The sequence below is a fragment of the Accipiter gentilis genome, chromosome 19 (assembly GCF_929443795.1).
Source record: "Accipiter gentilis chromosome 19, bAccGen1.1, whole genome shotgun sequence".
Taxonomy (NCBI): domain Eukaryota; kingdom Metazoa; phylum Chordata; class Aves; order Accipitriformes; family Accipitridae; genus Astur; species Astur gentilis.
In genome coordinates this window covers 21,769,809-21,788,309 of record NC_064898.1, presented here as the reverse complement: position 1 = coordinate 21,788,309, position 18,501 = coordinate 21,769,809, and the positions used below count along the sequence as shown (strand labels likewise).

Below are 18,501 nucleotides of genomic sequence, written 5' to 3'. Positions count from 1 at the left end.
GGGTCTCGATGCTGAATTCTCATTAATTATCATTAATAAGTATTTCCATGTGCATCTCAGGGTATACTAGAATTTTATTGAAGTGTACATGCTTGTTGACCAGTAATCGTACAGGTTTTACAGTTAAGACCATACATCAGATGGAGATGATTGCTTCTGTAGAAAAAATCCTGATTTAGTTCTTAAACTGCAGAATACCATACAGATATCTCATGCAGTAGGAAAATCAGCAATTTATATTGCTCTAGAACATACAGTCAGTTGTCAATGTGAAGACAGGCCTGACTCATAAATGCATTACTCCGGACCACTGATCTTAAAAACCAGAGGTAGCTGCGACCACAGTAACAGCACCAGCCACCTGAGGCCTCTCAACACAGTTCCTTGCTTCAGGAAAAATCTAATTTCAAGGCAAACTGGTTGCAAGGACAAAGTGTGTTCTGACTGGGCTTTTTTTTGGTCACTTGATCGATATGCTGGGAAGTCTGACAGCAGTATCACTCCTGACTGCTCTGTGATAATAAGTGTTCTCTACAGTTTACAAAGTGACCCTCATAACAGCCGAAAGGGGGTCATCTTGTGACAGAAATTCTGTGCTAGCAGAATTCAGAAAAATACTCAGGTTTTGGGGAATCTCTAAAAAAGCCCCTTGCCTTGACACCCCCCCCCCCCTTTTTTTTTTTTAAATCATTGTGGTTTGCATTATGAAGAAAAAAATGCTTTTTTCAATAATATTTATACAGCTTCTAAAAGATGTGGCATTGCCTTAGAGCAGGCAATATAAATGCTTCCCATAAATTTCCCCCCCCATTTCCAAAGACAGACACCTGTCCTTATAAAGCTTGTATTCAGGTGTACACACTCAGCTGGACATAAGGAAAAATTTAACTTGCATTTAAGTTCAGAACTGAAAAGAATGCCAGTGCAGAGTCTTAACTTTGTTTTTCTATTTAAAAAAGACAGCAAGCAACAACTTCTTTGTTTATTATGGTTACTTATCGAAGGCAACTGAAAAGTTGCTTTAACTTCATGCTTGTAACTGTTCAGGAACCCTGCTAGCGTTCATCTGCTGCAGTACTTTGATATATATTCCATGATGTTTAGTGGCAAGATATAATCCAGTCAGAACCTGTATAAGTACACCCCAACTCGTCTTTCTAAAGACAGGCCGAGAAGTTGTGAGCCAGAAGCGTAGCAGATTTTCTTTCCCTGGCAAGGGAGATGAAGAATACCTAAACAACATAAACAGTGGTAGAAACTTTTTTTTCCCATCCAATTTAAGTGTCAAGATTTAACATTAAAATCATTAAAAATATTTAGGTAGATACTCAATTCTCTCCTTCCTACCCTAAGTTACATTCACCTGGTGGTACTGAGCTTTCCGGATAAATGCTGTAAATCATCCTGAGCATACTGACGTCTTGCCATCCCCTCGCTGTGCTCTGACCCAGTCCACAGAATTACACCCACCAGGGAGTTTGGCTGCTGGGCGCTACCCAGGGCCAGCAAGGTCTCTCGGCCGCCCAGCCAGACGGCACTAAGCAGCACTCTTCAGCACTTGGCAGGACAGCAGCCACAATTTCATGTACCCAGGCCCGTTGTGGGTAGCTTGTAAGGTTCCAGCTAAACACAAGTGCTTTACAGTGTATCATTTTGCAGATCTTGTTTCGCTTTGGAAGCTTGGTGTATCTCTTAGGAACTGTGCCTTGTAATTAGAAGCCCTTAATATAAATCCCCTTTCATGTACTAAAAGCCTACAAGACGACAGGTGTGCATAGACTAAAAATCCACAGAATTTGAACTGAAGATTTGACCAACAAATACATTCCACTCATTGCAGGTTAATAAGACAAGACGTACCTGGCTGCAAGGCTTGCGTTCATGGGGAGAGCCAGGAAAACAGGATAGAGGCCACCCACGACAGCCCCTATTAATCCTCCTCTGACCACAGCGCAGACCTCACAGTTTAGCTCACCTGCATGGCAAACAGTATTTCACTGTTAGTATCCACATAGCTCCACCACATCAATTTATAAACTGCGTGTGACAACGTGGAAACAGGTGCTTGACAGAAACGGCTAAATTGTAGCAGTATGCAAGAAATTCTGAAAGCAGGACTCTTCTTTTTGCAAAAAAATCACCCTCATTCCAACCCACAAAGAATTTACCACTCTAAAGTTGACCTTCAAATAAAATCATACGGATGGGGGAAACTGAACTGCCTTGTTGCAGTCACTTTTATGTGACTTTGGGTGAAAAATGCTAAACTTCAGTGACACGTAAAAAATTTTTTAATGAAGATATATGAATCTACATATGTATGTGCTTTCCCACTCAACTTCAAGAACTCACTGCTGCCCAATGCATTAAATGATCTGTTTTTCAAACCCTGCTTTACAAACTGAGGTTTTTCAAGACCACAACAGTTCGAGACCTCGGTTCTGCAGAGAGGAAAAACTCCTCTAGTGTTACAGATGTGTCCAGAAAGCAAAGCCCTTTGGAAAACAAGGAATAAAGAGGTTTTTACCTGAAAATAAAGGCTTACGCACAAATACTTCATAAGCCGCTACTGTTGAAAGAAATGGAATAACAGCCATTGGCAGAGCAGACACTAAGGAAGCCCTTCTGACATGTAGGATGTTCCTGAAGAAGTTATTTGCTGCTAAGCCAAGTAAGCTTGCATTTGCTCCAAGGAAGTATGCTCCATGATTACAAAGGTTCCTGTGAAAGAAGGAAAGTTGCTTCAGCAATTGAGAACTGTAGAAAAGTTTGGTTTACTCAGTGCTCCAATTCATTTCTGAATATCCTACAGTAAGAGGTAAGAGATGTAAATCTCTCACTGGTGCAAAATGGAGAGTAACTACTTTCAAAAGCAACCCATACAGCATCCTTCGCTATATGCCTGAGTTTACACACACCTCAAGAATGAAGGGACAGACAGGCTGAGAAGTCGTTTCTACATATTTTTTTATTTATTATGGCCGATGGAAACGTCATGAAATTTGCTCTCTTAATCAGCATGTTTCTAAGCAGTATGTTTTCTCAAAAGAAATAATAAAAAAAATATAAACTATATATATATTTTTAAATAATCACAGCTAGCTCCTGTCATCAGCCTTCTTTCTACCCTGCTTACCCTAAAGTACAGATTTAGTTTCAACCTAAAAGCTTACAGAACAGATCAGGTGGGACAACTATAGCAACTGAGATCTTGCAATAACAATCTCAGCAGCTGCTGGCAGATCATTTGTACTGATCCTGGAAGCTGAAGAGCTGTAAGCTTTCCTTGTGTGCATGGAAAATGTGAATTTAAGGTCCTACCCTGCTAGGGGGTTACACTAGTTAAAGGTTACGCACTGGTTTACAGTACTGGGACTTCTATTTTTCCCTTGATAACAGAGGGACTGGATACTGTTATCTACGATGTTTTTAACATATGGTTTAGAGCAACTACTCCTGTTGCAATCTGCAATATGGTGAAGGCAGAATAGAACAAAGTCTGGTCAGAGATAGTCAGCATTTAATATCTTGAAAAACAGTTCCCACTTGAGGACATTACTGCAGGTAACGCAAGACAGGGAATGCAAAAGCGTGCCAGTTTTACAAGCCTGATGAGCAGTTTGTGATTTATTTCGTTTGGCTTGCAGAAGGACGTTGTGCATTACCTATAACATTATACCTGGCACACCTGATTGATTAGTGGAAACAACTCCTTGCTTTAGGTTTCCACAAATCTAAAATTCCCAGAACGACAACTATTGCCAGGCAAAGCAATTAACTGGAAGGCACTCCCGATTCTGAGGCTGTGCCAATATTATTATGTTAAAAGTGTGTTTTTAAAACGTATCGTAAGTTGGATTTACCACTAAAGCCCTGAAGAAAATAAAATGCTTAACCGGTCACAGAATTTGTGCTTGGCCAAATGTCATATTTATTTGCAAAGTTATCAAATGTGACAATCTCTAAACCATTTAGCAATTAAAATATATGATTTTTAAAAAATCCACCTATTTAAAACTCTTCCACATTCTAATGCTTAGAGTAACACTAAGCACTGACAAACCATACTAAAAAGGCTTCAGAGATGTAGGTGCTAATTCTGCAAAACCTAAAACATTAAAAACATCTGACATCAATACACCAACTGTTTCTCATTTTGAACAGGAAAACGCTTTTAAGCTTGGTATGCATCAGATTTTCAAACATGAAAATAAGCTACTAATTCAATTCTGATACTATATGGCTAAAGGACTCCAGTGGTCAGATCTCTTCTCACCCTTATTTAGGAGCTATGTTTCTTTTTTTGTTGTTTGAAGAAGAAATGGAACTATTTGCTTTTCAAATCACTATTCTCCCAATACTAGATGTCAATTATAGACTCTCCCCAGAGTACAGATTCTGCAAACCAGCCATTTCATACTACTGGTATGTTTAAAAATCACAGGCAGTGAAATGCATGTGTGCATACACCTAGGTGTAGATTAAAATTTAGCAGCGTATTTGAGAAGCCAACATAGAGCACATTAATGTACCCAGAACCATCAGAATCTACTCAGGCTTACTGATGTACAGAACTGCTACACTGCATGAAAGGAAAGAAAGGGAGGATGGAAGGGTTGGGGTTGGTTTTTGTCTGTTGTTTGGGGTTTTTTTTTTGTTTCAGGGGTTTTTTTTTCTTTGTTTGTTTGTTTTAATACTAGCTCCCTAGTGTCAAAACCCAAGAACTTTGGTGAGCATGAACTCTCTCAATCTGACTGTAGGATGCTTCCTCTTTCCTTCCAGCCATTACTGACCTCCCTTTTGGATATACAGACTTTTAAGTCCTGCCAAGGCAGTTTCAAATAAAGGCTCACATCCCAGCAGCTATTTCTTTCCATGGCCCAGCAGTGCCTAGGTTCCACCATTTTTATCAAGATGTTACCACCTCGCCACTGAGGAACCTGCCTCCCCCTTAGCTCCCCAGCTTGTCTGGGGAAGGAGAAGTGTTAAAAGTTGAATGTTAGTGCAGCAGATCCTACAGAAAGCTGCACCACTGACTGTAATGGCAGAGGTTTATCCAGCAATTTAGTCCTAATAAAAAATTACAAAAAAAAAAAAAAAAAAGACGTTTCTGATTACTCTTATTTATACAGAGCTTATCCAGATGATATGCATGTGCAAACAGCTCCTTACAGAGCCAGCTCAGGTTCAGTAAGGTTTTGCAGTGAAACGCAGTATCACAGAACACGGAAAGGTTGTTTATGATGCGCAGAAGGCATTTAGCTGGTTTTGTGCTGCACAGAACCCTGCTGATGAGCCTGCATGACTCCGGCTGACTCGTCCACCACCACCTGGATACCTCAGTCTCGCCTTCCTGAAACAGGGAGCAGTGCAGAATGAAATGCAGGAACTAGCAGGTTGATGGTCCCTCAGTTCTGGACCCAGGCCAGCCCTGCGGGACATGAGATGACTCCTGCAGAACCACAAAGGTATCTGCCTTATTCTTGCCAACATTTCAGTTTCCTAGAAAATTTATTAGCCCTAGCACAGCACTGTATGAATGCTCACAGCCAGTAAGGGCTGATCAGCTGTCCCAGAACCTTAAGCATTGGGGACCACATGCCAGAAACCAGCTGAGCAGGACCAGAGATAACAGTGAACTAACCGTATTTAAAAAATGCGGAACAAGTTTTCTGTTCTGGACAATAATAAACATCTTCACAATTAAATATTTTTATAACTGCAAGGAAGATTTGTAATACAAGAGTAAGGGAAAAGAAAAGCCTCCAAAAGACTTGAAATGTTTGATTCACTTATCTTCGTTTATTTTACCAGCACTTACTGATCTGCTTTAGGAAGCTCATTGAGTATCTTTTCTATGACTTCCATCCGCTTCAATCTTTCCAAATATAGTCTTTGCTGCGGAGAATCTAGTTCAAGAAACTCTCTTCCTGTCATCTTGAAGTCCTGGATCATAAGGAACAAATAAACAAACGTAATCAAAGTTATACACCCCCACTATGTATCAAATAAACATTTAGACTCTTTTGGCACTATGCAATCACAAATGCATTTCCTGTTCTTCATGGCAGAGTTTTCAGATGCAAAGGGCACAATCCAGCTAAAGATGTCTGTGATGTTTATGACTACGTGAACCCTAACAAACTGCTTTCTTTAGTGATGTTGCCGCTGTGGTTTGACAATCGCTTTAAGCCAACTTAAGTACTCGCTGCGATGAAAATGGACAGTCTCACCCTGCAGATACCCCTGACTGGGAACCTCCAACCCTGGGGCCATACACCAGCTTGGATCAGGAAACACAGAGATGAAAACTGCTCAGAGGAACAATGGGCAGCGTACTTGTTTGTTCCACCTGGATCACCTTCTAACACAACGATCCCTAATGCCTGCAGAACAAGGGAGGACACTAACTGGACAAGGCTTTTGGCAATACTCCAGATTTAAATTGACTTAACTGTCAAATAGAACAGTAAGAAAAAACCAAATAAATCCATACTTGGTAAAGATTTAAAGAAATCTTGAAGATATCTACTCTGCTTTTATTATTCCACAAGGAGGGACTTTTTTTTTATTTATTGTACTCTTAGTCGGAGACACGTATTAAGTCAGAAAGCATACAGTTGTATTGGGTTTGTGTGGCAAGGTTTTGGTAACAGTGGGGCTGCAGGGTGGCTTCTGCGAGAAGATGCCAGAAGCTGCCCCCATGTTGGACAAGAGCCTGCTCCAAGATGGACCTGCTGCTGGCCAAGGCCGAGCCCATCAGTGACAGTGGTAGTGCCTCTGGGAGAGCAGAGTTAAGAAGGGGAATAAAGTTACTGTGCAACAGCAATTGCAGCCGCTAAGAGGAATGAGAAGATGTGAGAGCCCCAGCCCTGCAGACCCCAGGTCAGTGCAGAAGGAGGGGAGGAGATGCTCCAGGCGCCGGAGCAGAGATTCCCCTGCAGCCCGTGGGGATGAAGACCCTGGTGAGGCAGGCTGTCCCCCTGCAGCCCAGGGAGCTCCACGGGGGAGCAGATCTCCACCTGCAGCCCGGGGAGAGAGGACCCCACGCCGGAGCAGGGGGATGCCCGAAGGAGGCTGGGACCCCGTGGGAAGCCCACGCTGGAGCAGGCTCCCGGCAGGACCTGTGGCCCCGCGGAGAGAGAGAGGAGCCCAGGCTGGAGCAGGCTTTCTGGCAGGACCTGTGACCCCGCGGGGGACCCACGCTGGAGCAGGCTGTGCCTGAAGGACTGCAGCCCGCGGAAGGGACCCACGCTGGAGCAGTTCATGGAGGGCTGTCTCCTGTGGGAGAGACTCCACGCTGGAGCAGGGCCCGAGCGAGGAGTCCTCCTCCCCCTGAGGAGGAAGGAGCGGCAGAGACAAGGGGTGAGGAACCGGCCCCAGCCGCCATTCCCCGTCGGCCTGCGCCACTGGCAGGGGGAGGTAGAGAATTTGGGAGTGAAGTTGAGCCCGGGAAGAAGTGGGGGGGGTGGGGGGGGGAAGGTGTTTTAAGATTTAGTTCTTATTTCTCATTACCCTACTCTGGCTTGATTGGCAATCAACTAAATTAATTTCCCCAAAGTCCAGTCTGTTTTGTCCGTAGTGGTAATTGGTGAACGATCTCCCTGTCCTGACCTCGACCCACGAGCTTTTACTCGTACCCGCACACCCACCCCCTCACGGCCTTCCCGCCGGGGCCAGGCTCCGACCTGCACGACCTTGCGCTGTCCCCGCCGTCACCGTCCCTCCCGCCGCCGCCGCCGCTCCCGCCCTTACCGCGCCGCTCTCCTCAGGAAGGCCCACCGCCGCCTACAACATGGCTCCTCCCACCTCCCTCCCGCCCTCTCCTCCCGTGTGGGCGCCGCCATCTTACCCGCTCACATGACCCAGCCCTTCAGACGACACCTTTGATTGGGCGTTCCCCTCGCCGGCCCAGCACGGCGGCTTCCGATTGGCTGCCAACCGCGCGGGGCGGGCGGGTCAGCGCCCGGCCCGGTGCTGGTTGCTAGGGGCGGCGGATGGCGGCGGCGGCGGCGACGGCGGCGGCTCCTCCATGGAGACGGGGCTGAGCGGGGATCCTGCAGCCGGCGGCCGGGACGCGGGGACTCCCCCTAGCGGAGCGAGGAGCCTTCGATGGGGGGAGGCCCCGTCCTCGGGGTAACCCGCTGAACCCCCTCCCCTCGCCCAGGCCTCAGCCCCCCGCACCGCCCGCCGCCTGCGGCCCCCTCCCCTCAGCCCCCGCGCCCCTTTCCCGCCCGTCCCCTCCTCAGACCCCGTCCCCCCTCAGCCCCCTTCCCTTTTCCCTTTCCCGTTTCCCTTCCCCATTCCCTTCCCCTTTTCCCTTCCCTTCCCCTCAGCTCTTTCGTGCTCCCCGTCCCGTCCCCGCCTGAGCCCCCTCCGCTCCTGCCCCTCTCCCTCGGCAGCCCCCGGGGGAAGCCGTCCTCTTCCCTAGACCTAGCCCAGCTCCTCCACTTCATCCCAGTCCTCCACCGAGCGAGCCAGCCCTCTCTGCCTCGTCCCCCTTCAGAAAGCGACGGACGGTTCCCTTTTGGACCGGGAGAAGCCGGGGGCGGGGGGGGGAGAGTCCCTGCCTGGACTGGACCGGGGACAAACAGATCCCAACTGTGAACATCTTTAACGTTAGCAAAACAGAGCCAGCACCCCCCACCCCCCCACCTCCCCCACCTCACAAATAACAGTTTTCTTCTCCTAAAGAAAACGATGCAAAGCAAAGCCCCGTCCACCTGCATCGCAGCTCCTCGTGTGGGGAAGGGGAGCGTCTGGAGCTTGTCCACCTCTTTCTTACTGTTTCCTAAGGAGCTAGATGAGGAAAATCTATCCCGTTTCTGTTTCTCTCTTTTTGTTTTTTTCCAGAAGCAGGGAGGGAGACAGAGGCTCGTATTGAAGCCAACCAGCTGCGCTTCCGAGTGGGAAACTCTGGACTGATCCCATGGCTTGCTTTTCGTTTCATTAATACTTCATTATCTCTGAAAATGAACCTTTTGTGAAGCTCGTCTCCTAACTCTCCTTATTCCTCTTTCACGAGGTGGCTGCTGTGCAGAGGAAGAAATGGCATGAAGTAAATGACTCCAGTATAAAGCAATCTGCTTTGCCAAAGTGCCCAGTGAGCAGCACTGTCACTTTAATAATTCCAGGTCAAGGGATTGCTTTCCTCGTTTTCAATCCTCTCTTTTAATACATGGGAGGATCAGAGGGACATTAAAGACCGTAAGGCTGGGTGGCTTGCAGATAATAAAAATGAAAGTGACTGGCCAGTGACTTCTGTTGGGTAAGAGGGTGATATTGGAAGGCTGTTGTCTGGTGAGGAGGAAAAAGGGACCTTTTCAGTCTGCTGTGTAGTCACCTAATACATAGCTAGCGAGATTCATTCAAGAAGTGAAAGAAGTTAAAAAGAGTCACTTTGGATTGTTTTTGTCTTCCTCCTTATTTGGATTATTTGGGCATTTTTGTCCTGCAAATAATATGTTTTTGAGCATGTACAGGTGGAGTTTTAAGACAGCTGCCTAGAGATGGACTGTGCCTTAATTGTATTACATAAAATCTTTTAATTTTCAAACTTTGCTGCCAGAAGAGGAGTTATAATAAGGTTTTATATTGCCAAGGAACATTTTCTCTTGTATTTTTATAGATTCAAATATATTTTAAAGAAATTGAAAACATCTCTTAAAAAAAATCAAAAAGCTTCTTTTTTTCCCTTTTTTTTTTTTCTTATTTGTGGGAAGCATTGGAAGTCCAGTACAAGAAAACAGCAAGTATTGATAGAAATGAAGATGGAAGCTGCATTTCCTAACTGAACTGTAAAAGTGTTTTGCAATAGATAGCCAGTTCCTGACCTCGCAAAGTGTTCCAGCAGTACATCGTTAATACCTATAAATAAGTGCTTGCAGCCAGATTCAGAAGTAGGAAGAAGAATGCCAGTCAAGAAGAAAGGTGGGCTATCAAGCTTCATATCTCATATTGCATCTTCATTTTGTTAGATTGTTCATTTCTAGTACTTACAATTTCAAATTAAAAGTGTTTTAATGGGGGATTGAAATTGTTTTTCTTTTGCACTGAAAATGGGAGAAAAATCCGTGCACTTACAATAATAATTTTTAAAAGTATTTTTATGCCATGTTTTAAGACTTGTCGTGTCAAATTTGGCCTCAAATAGTTATTTTATAAAGATCAGCCATCAGAGATCTTGAAAAGACACCAAGAGAAAAGCTTGGCATCTAATTTTGTGAGAAGCCTCTCTTACAAACAGTAGTGAATTTTAAAATCATAGGTTTAGTCTATTATCTATTCTTTACATGTTTGGTGGATAAACATCAGCCGTCAGTAGCAGCATAAATTAAGGAATAAAGTTTCAAGGCTAATTTTAAATAAAAGTTATCAAGAGTTGTGTTTTGAAGGCCATTTGAATGTGGGTTTTTAAAATGTGATTCTGACTAACTTTGATTTCCATGCTTTAATACAATATAAAAGTACTATCTACTATGACTGTAGTATGGCAGCATTTAAGAAAAGGTGACCGGTCTTAACGTTTTGCCCCTTCTCTCCTAAAGTTTGTGATTACAGCAAGTATAGAAGCAGCTTTGGAAAATGTGGTTTTCCAGTGTTCAAACAAGAACTGGAGAATATACGAGGGGAAATTCTTTCTCTGAAAACACTTGTAGACCTTAGGTTATTTCTGGTTCCTTGCAGATACAACACCGATTTAAAATTTCAGAATATGCTAATAGAATAAATGGCATGTGAGCCCTTTCTATTCGGCTTATCTCTCCAGATGTCCCTGGATCTGGTATATCCCTGGATCTGATGATACCAAAACGTGGGGGAAGGAGCAAAAAGTGAATGTTACACAACAGAAATGGGGATATAGTTGATATGACTATGGATTCTTTTCCTTGTAGGAAATACCCTTCAGTATTAGTTACGAGTTAACATTTACTATGTAAATAATGATAAAAACATGCAGATTGCTAGAATAATTTTCATACAAAAAGCAATAAATAGGATTTTGTGATTGTATTTTAGAAGATGACAGTGTAGAAATGAATTTTCAAAACTGAAATATTTTAATGAATCGTATTGTCATTCATGTAATTACTTACAATTATGTGTAGTAAAGATGGAATGTGTATGGAGGAGTACCAGCCCTTAATAATTCATCCTGCTGTGCTGTAAATGTGTCAGTCTGATGTACTGGTGAGGCTTGCGTACTCTACCTGTTTACAGAAGGAAAATTAAGACTGTCTTTTCATATTTTAAGTCTTAATCCTGAATTAGGTGATTTACACTGAGGAGGTTTCTGTGCTGTTTAGCTGTAATTCAGTTTCAAAATACTTGCTGCGGTGTTTTGGGGGTGAAATCTTATGGGCTCCTTTGTGCAGGAAGTTAGACTGGCAATCATAGCGGTCCCCTCTGGCCTTAAAAATCTGGGGATTTCCTTTTTTTTTCAAGACAGTCTGGGTCAGTCTTAATGTACATCAAGGCTTTCATTTCTTCTTCTGTTTTATGAGGATATGTATTTTGACAATTTTAAAATATAAACTCAAGAGACCCAAATATCTTCCTTGAAATACTTTAAACTGTCACATCAGTCAGTGCACTGAAGTTGCCAGTGTGATTGTATTTGAGCATTAAAGGGATATTGTTAAAAATGTATTTGAGCATGTAAATTGCGGGATTAAAAATGTTAGTGAATCAGCAACTGTTCTTATTTTGAATGACTTAATTTGTCTAGTTCACGCAATAGACTTTAACTTTCTAAATGTAATTAAAAGCATGCTGGCAACTTGAAACATACTACCCTTTTTAAAAAAATCTGCTATTGTTACAAGTAATCCCTGCTACTCCTATGAATATTAGGGAGATTGAGGGGATTTTTCCCTGGGTTTTTTTCCCCCATTTATTTGCTTTATGCTTTTGACAGCACTTTGTGTCTAACTAGTTTCGTATTTCTGTTCTCCTTTTCTGGTCTTATGTATTTGGGAGTACATGTCTACTGTCTTTCCCACCCATGCCATCTGTAGAAATCTCTGTGGGATACTCTTTTCTAGGCTGTGCAAAAGCATGTATTTCAATGGCAACATTAAGGACAGGATTATCCCTCTCCCTTTCAGCACTTCTTTATGTGTTGCTATTTTGGATTTGATCAAAATATTCTCCTAAAATCAGTATTGAGACAGAGTAACCTGTAAAAACAAGTTCTAAAATATCCTGATATTTATCACTGGAAGTTGTTAGCAAACACTGCTTGCTTTGGCATTGACTGGTTCTGGGTCTTTCTAAAGAACAGTGAATGCATTTGGAAAATTTGCCTTTGAAAGAACTCTCACATCCAGTACTGGTCTTCCAATTTCACATAGCTTTGGACATAATTACACTTTACCTTACAGCTTGATATGATGTCTGCCATCTTGCTTTTAAAAGTCTAGGCCTGTTTAGTCAGGAAAACAATAGTTTCCTTACTAGTAAAAAAACATGTAACTTAGAGGAAGCACTGATTTCCTATGGATGTGGCAAAAAAGGCTTGCACCTGGTTCTGATTGTGTTTGTGTCAGTATGTGATTGCCCTTGCCTGATGTGCTGGAGTGAAAAGATTTTGTTTTCTCACTTCATTCTGGAGGAAACCAAGGCTCCACATTCCCAACAATATTCACAGGGTTGGCATGCTTGCTGTCAGTCTCGGAAAACAAACAAACAAAAAAAGCAAGGCTGGAAAGGGAGAACGGAGTACCCTGCAGGCATTGAATGTGCTCCATTTAGATAAGGGGCGAGACACTGTATGGATTATTGCACTGCTGCTGCATGTTTGAGCAAATGGCTATTCTCTTTGGCTTTTGGTTGCTCATCTTTCACTTAAGTACGCTTAAAATTTTAAATCAAACCAGACATTTGATTTCAGTTACAAAATTGTTTGTTGGACAGTGCCGTTTAGAGATGATACGGGATGAACAAATTTGAGAAGCAAATAAATTCATTATTTTCTCTTAATTTTTACTTTACTTTCACAAACAAACTAGGATATGTTTGAATACAACTATTCATAACAAATTTATGGAACTTCTTGAGGAAAGCTTCTCTTCAAAGTAAAATAATATTACCATACAGAAGAAGCGAAGTCCAGTTACTAAGTGAAGTCAGGTTTTTGTGTGTTTTTAAATGTCTTCCTCCCGCCCTGAGTTACTTAGCAGAGTTGATTTCTGTTAATTGTAAGGGACTATATTTAGATCTGTAATTGCATATATTTTGGATTCATCTGCGGAATAGTTAAGAGCAGAAGATGTTACTGTAATTCATTCATGTCTTTCACAGTGACGGAAAGAACTAATTAAATCCATGCTCCTCTGTGATGGAGACCAGATTCCAGTTTTGGAGCCCGGCTTGTGATTCACATGGAGGTGGCGGGAACCCCCACATCTAGGTGCCTGGCTGCACATGTGCTTTTAGACTAACACTGTCACTGTCTTTGCACATCTAGCTATGTCTAGGCAGTAGGAGATACTTGAATGTTGGGATTTACACTGCCCTCATCCCACTTTCCATCCTGGAGAGTGAGAGGAATTATATCTTTAGCCAGGTGAAACCTGTGGGCTGCTATTACTATATTGACTCACTCCACCTTGTAGCCAGTTTATAAGGACGTGCTGATTTTCTTTGTCGTGGAATAACTTTTTTCATCATACCTCTTATATAAAGAAATGTTTTCAAGGACATGTTTTATTAAGCACATCAGTGTCAATTAAAAAGTCTTAGTCTGATCCCGTGTGGACTACTTTTGTGCCATTTAGAAGAATCTGACAGATATGCTTTATGAAATGCTAGATTTTGTAGTGGTAATGCTAACTTTATGTGGCTGGTCTGTTGAAAAGAGGGGGTCTAAACAACTTGACAGGAACTTTTAAAGCAAAGTTCATAAAGGACCAGACAAAGCTAGCTCCCATTAATGGATTGGAGTTCTTCATGCCCCAAATCTCTTTAAAACTGGCAACTTCTTTTTGGGTAACAAAATTTAAATTTAGGATCATAACTTTTTGTGCTCGAAAATCTTAGTGAATGTAGTTGTAGGCTCTGTACAGTTTACAGCAGGAAATCCAGCATGTATTAGAGATTTTTGTTTCCCTTTTACTTCTGATAAGTCATTGGTATTACAGGGTTTTTGTCCTTTCAATTGCTGGATAAGTATTCTCAAATAAGTACGTGGCTAAAAGGCCACATTTTTCACTCCAAGTTCTGTTTAACTACCTCTCAGTTTTTAGAGTGAATCGAATGGGAGCAGTGCAAAGTTGTAGGTGATGTTTACAGACTGGAAAGAACAATTTTAGTTTTAGAAGAGTTAAACAAACAAGTGCAGAAAATTGCTATCTAAACTTTGCTAACTTTTACCATAAAGCTTTGATTTGAAGATGTAGCTGCTTTTATGGCAGTAATCTTTTTCCAGCCATTGTTTCCGCTGTGAGAAACAGTGAGATATTTTGCACACAAAAGGACTATAGGAGCAGGCATTATAAGAACAAGTCTTTATTATATAAATGTAGCCTGAAAATCTAAGTGGGCTCTGGACTGGAAATAGTGTCATTTATATTCTTTTTCCAGTTCTACCATTGTTCTGCTATTTGTCAGATGTTTAACGTAGATCCATCCCATTTTAGTTGCCTCACTTACATAGGGTGCCCAGCTTGTTGTCCTGGAGGGCTGCTTTGGTCAGCAGAGAGAGATCCGCCTTCAAAGGGCTTTTTAACCCACCTAAGATCTGAATTGTCTTCTTGACAATTGTCATCTCTCGCCCCATAGACTGTAGAGGGAATGTAGGGTAACTACACTGACTCACTTGTCTCAGTTAGATGATGTCTTAGTCTCTCATATAAATTTTAGTGGAAAAACCATCTCCTTATCGGAGATATTTATGAGAGCTGATGTTTTGTGTTCTATGAGTGCCATAAATTAACACTATTCATTATTTTTGTGGGGAAAAAAGTGTTATAAATTATTGTACTGTCAGTCACTAGATGTGGAGGCAACCATAGCGTTGATACAGACACAAGAGGCAGCTGTGCATCGTCTCCTCCATTCCTGTTAAGTGCATATTGCATTCAGTAGAAGTAATGGTGTCTTGCATTATAAGCATATTTTTTTCCTTTTCATTCTCTCTTCTTTCTTTCTGAATTTGTTCCAGATGGCCAAGTTAGGTGTCAGAGAGTGATCATGGAGAAAAAGCTGAATTTGTAACTAGTGGCCAAATGTGATAAAAGATGATTTTGTGGTTCCTGCTTCAGCAAAATGAGAAAAATTTGCCTTACTCAGATTTGCTTCTTTTGGTCAGGTCATACCAGGTTCTTGCTTCTTACAGGTATTTTAAGGTCTGTTTCACTATGGTATCTTCTTGTATTTACTGTAGATTAAAACAGTGCTAAAACAACATCTTTATAAAAATAAAGATCATGTTTTCTTTTGCCATACTGATCCCAGAAATAGCCACCTGCTGGGTGATGACAGTAGTAACCAACATACAGAATATGTGAAGAAACCATTTGCTTTTTAATGGCTGTGGTCCAGAGGAGCTTTTGGTGGCATTAAACTCTCTTTGCCAGGACGAGTTAGTGCAAATGCCCTTAAGTCTGTCTTCAGTTTTGGGATGAAGAGGTCAATTTTTCCTTCAAAACACATTTATCAGGGAATTGAATCATGTAGAGTTTCCTGGAAAGAGGGAATCTGGACAATTTATGGGTTTACAAACAGAAACCAATTTTTTATGTTTTACAGTGCTTTTCTCTCCCCTGGCTGTATGGCATATATCGCATATGCTGTAGTGGAATAACTCAAGTCACCTTCCAATTCAGTCCTAGGTGTTGTGCACTGTAGCAATGCTGCCTTGCAGATGGATGCCTGCTGAGCTGTGCTCTTAACAAGAGAAACTCAAAGGCACCACAAACAAACCCCAAACCAAACTTTGCAGATCTACAGATTCAGTTGTTTAATGTCAAATATGTAGCATTAATTTTCTGTTGTTGCCTGGAGGCGCATGTTTTATTAACTCAGAGACTCTAGTATAACACAAAGGTTCTTAAATGAAAAAATCTGATGTGAATGTGAGAAAATGTAAGACCATAGTGCATATCTTGGTAATAAATAAAGGTGATTTAATCTCATTCCATTTTAGTTTCTTGCATCACTAGAAAGATGTTAGTGTTACTGAATTAGATCTGAATTTTCTTAATTCCACATTGGGTTTTTTTCATGTGATGTAATACTTATTTTGTATGAGTTTTGAAGTTATTTATTCCTGAACAGACATCTTTGTGTTAGCTTTCTGTCTCATTCTAATTTTCACATTTATGTTAATTTTGATGTTGGATGTTGTCTTAAAGCAAAAAAACCCAAAACCCAAAACCACACAGCAGTTGTATTAAGTGTGTAACTCCTAGTTTTTGCTCTTGCAACTATATATCAGGTTCCACTAGTTTTGTGTATTACATACAATTAGATTGTAAGCTCTTCAAAGCAGGGCTCTTTAACAATTTTACACTGTTAAGATGCCAATTTACATTTATTCTGCTGCATAAATAAGAGGTTTTCATTTTGTGCTACATCATTTTGAGGGTTTGTGGCTTCATTTTTCATTCTGTCTTCATATTTGCATTGTTGATTTAATATTAGCATTTGTACACCTAGATTTTAACATTGTGACACTTGAAAGGCAGAAACAAGAAGTTCAGGTGAAGCTACTTACATTTGCAGAATTTCTGTAGTTTTAGAAGGAGTCTCAGAGCCCCAGAATCTGCTCGCTCTAGTGTTTGAGACAGGAACAGCCTGTGTAGCCAGGTCACAAAATTTGAGAAAGGATCACTGATGAGCTGGGCCCACGTTGCCTTCAACACGGCTGGGGAAAAAAGAGACTCACTCTAAAAAAGGAATGGCCCTGGTGGGATGAGCAGCTGATAGCAGCAGTTGCTAAAGCCCTTCTGTGGTCCCTGAAAAGAAGTGATGTGGTAGGAAGAGTCCAGGTCCCAGAGTCAGCCACTGATAATGAAGCAACAAGTGGACTCTTCCTTATTATGGTCAAGCGTGGCCCTTAAAATGAACAGATTATACACTAAATACCAAGTGTTTTTTCAAGATTTGATTGTAGTTTACAGGATGGGGTGAGTAGAGGAGGGATATCTGTGGGATTGCAGGGGTCAGATATTCACATCTGGGGGCACTGAAGCAGGAATGCAGTTCAGTTTTCAAGATGCTTTCTGACACGCAGAAATGCTGGAGAAAAGTTTGTAATTTATGCTGAGCCAGTCACTAACTGATCTTTATATAGTTGTCCTATTCCTTGGGTAAATACAGTTAGTCAAGTTTAAAGGAATATATTTAAAACTAAAAAATACGTAAAGGTGGCAGTTTAACAGAATAGATGTATGGTTACGTGTAAAATCAAGCGCGAAGATACTTGGACAACAAACTTGTGGCAGCTGATCATCACTGATAACTGAAATTTTTCTTAAGGAACCAGTTTTTCTTAAAGTAAATTAGGCAAAACATCTGATTCTTAACAAACAAGCAAAAAAAGAACGCTAGCATTCTTTTATTATCATCGCTTCCCTGGTCATTTGTGTGTGTGTATTGTCTTCCATAAAGCCGATGGTACTTCTGTCCAGCTTCATTCACCAGTCAGCGTTCCGTGGCATTACTGGGTCTTCAGCCGGAGTTTAGAGGTTGTGCTTTAAGATAAATTTAATTCCAGAAAAGAGAATAATAGGCTTTGGAAATGTAAACCATGTACAAAAGTTGCAGGGGCTGGAACTGTTTAGGCCGGGAAAAAGGAGACTGAGCAGGGGATCAACATGACAAGTCACACAATCTGGAAGAGGCTATAAAGAGAATAACGGTCGTTTGCTTTCTACATCAACATCTGGAGGACAAGAAGTAGTTGTCCTGATTTATAACAAAAAAGATGGAAATTATGTAGTAGAAAAAACCACTGGAACCTTCAAGCACTGAGCATTTAGCCCTCTTCCATGCATCATCTGCACAAATTAGTGTCCTGAACAGGAGACTGCTGTGTGACTTCTGCTGTTTGATTGAACCTCTTGCACTAGCTTTCGGAGCAGAGACCTGCAGTAACACGGCTGCATGTTAACACGGTTCAGTGCAGAGCTGCCTGTCCTTACTCTAGTCCAGTTTCCCTTGGCATTTGGATGCCTGCTTTCCTCTTAATATACCTGAGCATATAATATTGCCTTGTTTTATGAAATTTGCTGTTGTACTTGCATAGCAGTTCTCGCAGAATATCTGGCCCATTTCTTGGCTGCTAACAGCATAAAGGTCTAGAATTACATCGCTTCGCATCTAAACTGTTCCTAAATTTGTGTGTTGCAGGAAAGCAGTCTGTGTAGAGAATTCACCAAGGCTACAGTTCACGTAGGGGCGTTGCACTTCTTACAGTTAACGGAGAGCGAGGGCAACTCAGAATGCAATGGTAACTTTAAATGTCATTCCTTGAAAGAGTCTCTCCACTAGCCCAAG

The 18,501-nt window shown here is 41.8% G+C and overlaps 2 protein-coding genes across 17 annotated transcripts in view; one reads left to right on the top strand and one right to left on the bottom strand.

Moving 5' to 3' along the window:
* Nucleotides 1-968: 968 nt before the first annotated feature.
* LOC126048448 (transmembrane protein 126A-like) lies at nucleotides 969-7,931 on the bottom strand. 3 transcript variants are annotated; one of them, XM_049823491.1, is made up of 5 exons: nucleotides 7,853-7,931; nucleotides 5,822-5,946; nucleotides 2,528-2,721; nucleotides 1,861-1,975; nucleotides 969-1,232 (listed from the first exon to the last, which is right to left on the bottom strand). In XM_049823491.1, exons 2-5 carry the CDS (start codon nucleotides 5,935-5,937, stop codon nucleotides 1,028-1,030), a joined length of 630 nt encoding a protein of 209 aa, XP_049679448.1. In that variant the 5' UTR covers nucleotides 5,938-5,946; nucleotides 7,853-7,931; the 3' UTR covers nucleotides 969-1,027. The 3 variants fall into 3 exon arrangements, with proteins under 3 accessions (XP_049679448.1, XP_049679450.1, XP_049679449.1); XM_049823493.1 differs by lacking the exon at nucleotides 7,853-7,931 and adding an exon at nucleotides 7,756-7,800; XM_049823492.1 differs by lacking the exon at nucleotides 7,853-7,931 and adding an exon at nucleotides 7,689-7,752.
* Nucleotides 7,932-7,976: 45 nt separating this feature from the next.
* DLG2 (discs large MAGUK scaffold protein 2) overlaps nucleotides 7,977-18,501 on the top strand; it is a 1,018,327-nt gene continuing 1,007,802 nt past the window's right edge. For 10 of the 14 annotated variants that reach the window (XM_049823428.1, XM_049823423.1, XM_049823426.1 and 7 more), the window contains exons 1-2: nucleotides 7,977-8,136; nucleotides 8,854-9,930. In XM_049823428.1, the coding sequence (XP_049679385.1) occupies nucleotides 9,912-9,930 (19 nt within the window). In that variant the 5' untranslated portion in view covers nucleotides 7,977-8,136; nucleotides 8,854-9,911. The remainder of the gene's footprint in view (nucleotides 8,137-8,853; nucleotides 9,931-18,501) is intronic. The other 4 variants (XM_049823436.1, XM_049823432.1, XM_049823420.1 and 1 more) reach the window with 3 other exon arrangements.

What these genes read in the sequence shown, in the direction of transcription:
- LOC126048448 (XM_049823491.1), bottom strand. Translation starts at nt 5,937, where the DNA reads ATGACAGGAAGAGAGTTTCTTGAACTAGATTCTCCGCAGCAAAGACTA. An exon ending in GAGCTTCCTAAAGCAGATCA is followed by an intron (nt 2,722 to 5,821) that starts GTAAGTGCTGGT and finishes CTTCTTTCACAG; the next exon opens with GAACCTTTGTAATCATGGAG. An exon ending in GCGTAAGCCTTTATTTTCAG is followed by an intron (nt 1,976 to 2,527) that starts GTAAAAACCTCT and finishes TTTGCCATGCAG; the next exon opens with GTGAGCTAAACTGTGAGGTC.